At 32.4% G+C, this 1,436-nt stretch overlaps 1 protein-coding gene across 1 annotated transcript; it reads left to right on the top strand.

The window, feature by feature from the left end:
• The first annotated feature begins 492 nt into the window (after positions 1-492).
• LOC125852194 (uncharacterized) lies at positions 493-1,193 on the top strand. Its single transcript, XM_049531918.1, has one exon. The coding sequence runs from the start codon at positions 544-546 to the stop codon at positions 1,048-1,050; it is 507 nt and encodes a 168-aa protein (XP_049387875.1). The 5' UTR covers positions 493-543; the 3' UTR covers positions 1,051-1,193.
• The last annotated feature ends 243 nt before the right edge of the window (positions 1,194-1,436 follow it).

Genomic DNA, 1,436 nt, shown 5'->3' with positions numbered 1-1,436 from the left:
GATAACAAGGCATCTCAAGATGAAAGCCAATTCCAAACTCTCCAATTCTTATCCAAATAAATTAATATAATAGTAATAGGGGATATGCATACCTATCTAATTATCAAAATAGTTTGTATCATGGAATCTTTTCATCCGAAGAGTAACAAAATTTTAAGAATTGAAGTTCTTACCTGTAATGCAGACGCGCAATAGTTCGAACCTACTGTAACGCCTAGGGTAGTTTCTGCTTTCTTTTCTTTTCTTAAAACCTAAATAAAATAACTAGGTATTCAAAGTGGAAAATTACACTAACTTAATCTAATTATATGGAACAAATGGTATAGGGTCTTAAATATATGATCACTTTAGCCCATTAACTATCGCTTAAGTTAATTATCCACAATTTCCCCTCAACTAATTAACTAAAGTCAACAAATAGTTCAAAATTCCCAAAAAATGATTTTCTAGGTCATTACACATTCACACACATTTCTTCAAAAAAATAAACCCCAAAACAAAAAAATCTCTCAATTAAAACTCAAATTTTTCCAACAATTTTCTATGGGAAATTTTACTTCATGCCCAATTTTACCATCAATTAAGAATTCGAAAGCGTCGAGAGTTGTTCTTCCCGGAGGAGAAATCAGGCAATTTCGAGAACCGATTAAAGCAGCAGAAATCATGATGGAGTATCCAAGTAATTTTTTAGTGGATTCGAGTTCGTTGAATATCGGAAGGAGATTTTCAGCTTTATCAGCTGATGAAGATTTGGAATTCGGTAATGTTTATATTGTGTTTCCGATGAAGAGAGTCAATTCGGTTGTGACGGCGACTGATATGACGGTGATTTTACTGGCGGCTAATTCTGCTGCGAAGAGAATTTCCGGCGGAAATGGTAGGATTTCGCCGGAGGATTCGCCGGCGCCGGAAAGTAATGTTGCCGGAGATCGGGATTCAGGTGAGGTTGAGGTGTTTCCGGTGGGGAGAGAAATGAAGTATAGGTTGGCGTGTAGATCGAGGAAACCTTCGTTGGCTACGATTATGGAAGAACCTGTTTCTTCTAGATGAGAAATTTAATTTTTTTTAAAAAAATTAGAAAGTTTTTTTTTTTTAGTAGAGATTTTGAGGGTGAAAAGAAAAATGAAATTTTACATTATATGTATACACCTTTTTATTATTATTAAAAAAATTGTGTGCTCATTTTTTGGGAATATATGGATTATATTACAATTGAAATGTTGATATAGTCGATCTTAATTAAGATGTATTCTTATGTATATGGATATTTATTATTGTAGCATAAGTCTCATAATCTTATTTAATGTTTGTTTATGTTGATAATTATGTATGTGTTTATTGTGAAGTTTAGATAAACATCAATAATGACGTAATTGCTTTAAAATATTTTTTTGAGAGCTTGATGAATTAGTTTATTTGTTTTGTTACCTCGCGAT

This window comes from Solanum stenotomum, unplaced genomic scaffold (genome assembly GCF_019186545.1).
Source record: "Solanum stenotomum isolate F172 unplaced genomic scaffold, ASM1918654v1 scaffold32782, whole genome shotgun sequence".
Taxonomy (NCBI): Eukaryota; Viridiplantae; Streptophyta; class Magnoliopsida; order Solanales; family Solanaceae; genus Solanum; species Solanum stenotomum.
The sequence above is the reverse complement of the archived record's forward strand: the minus strand, read 5'-3'. Positions and strand labels throughout refer to the sequence as shown.

Coding starts and splice junctions, on each gene's coding strand:
- LOC125852194 (XM_049531918.1), top strand. CDS start 544: ATGGGAAATTTTACTTCATGCCCAATTTTACCATCAATTAAGAATTCG.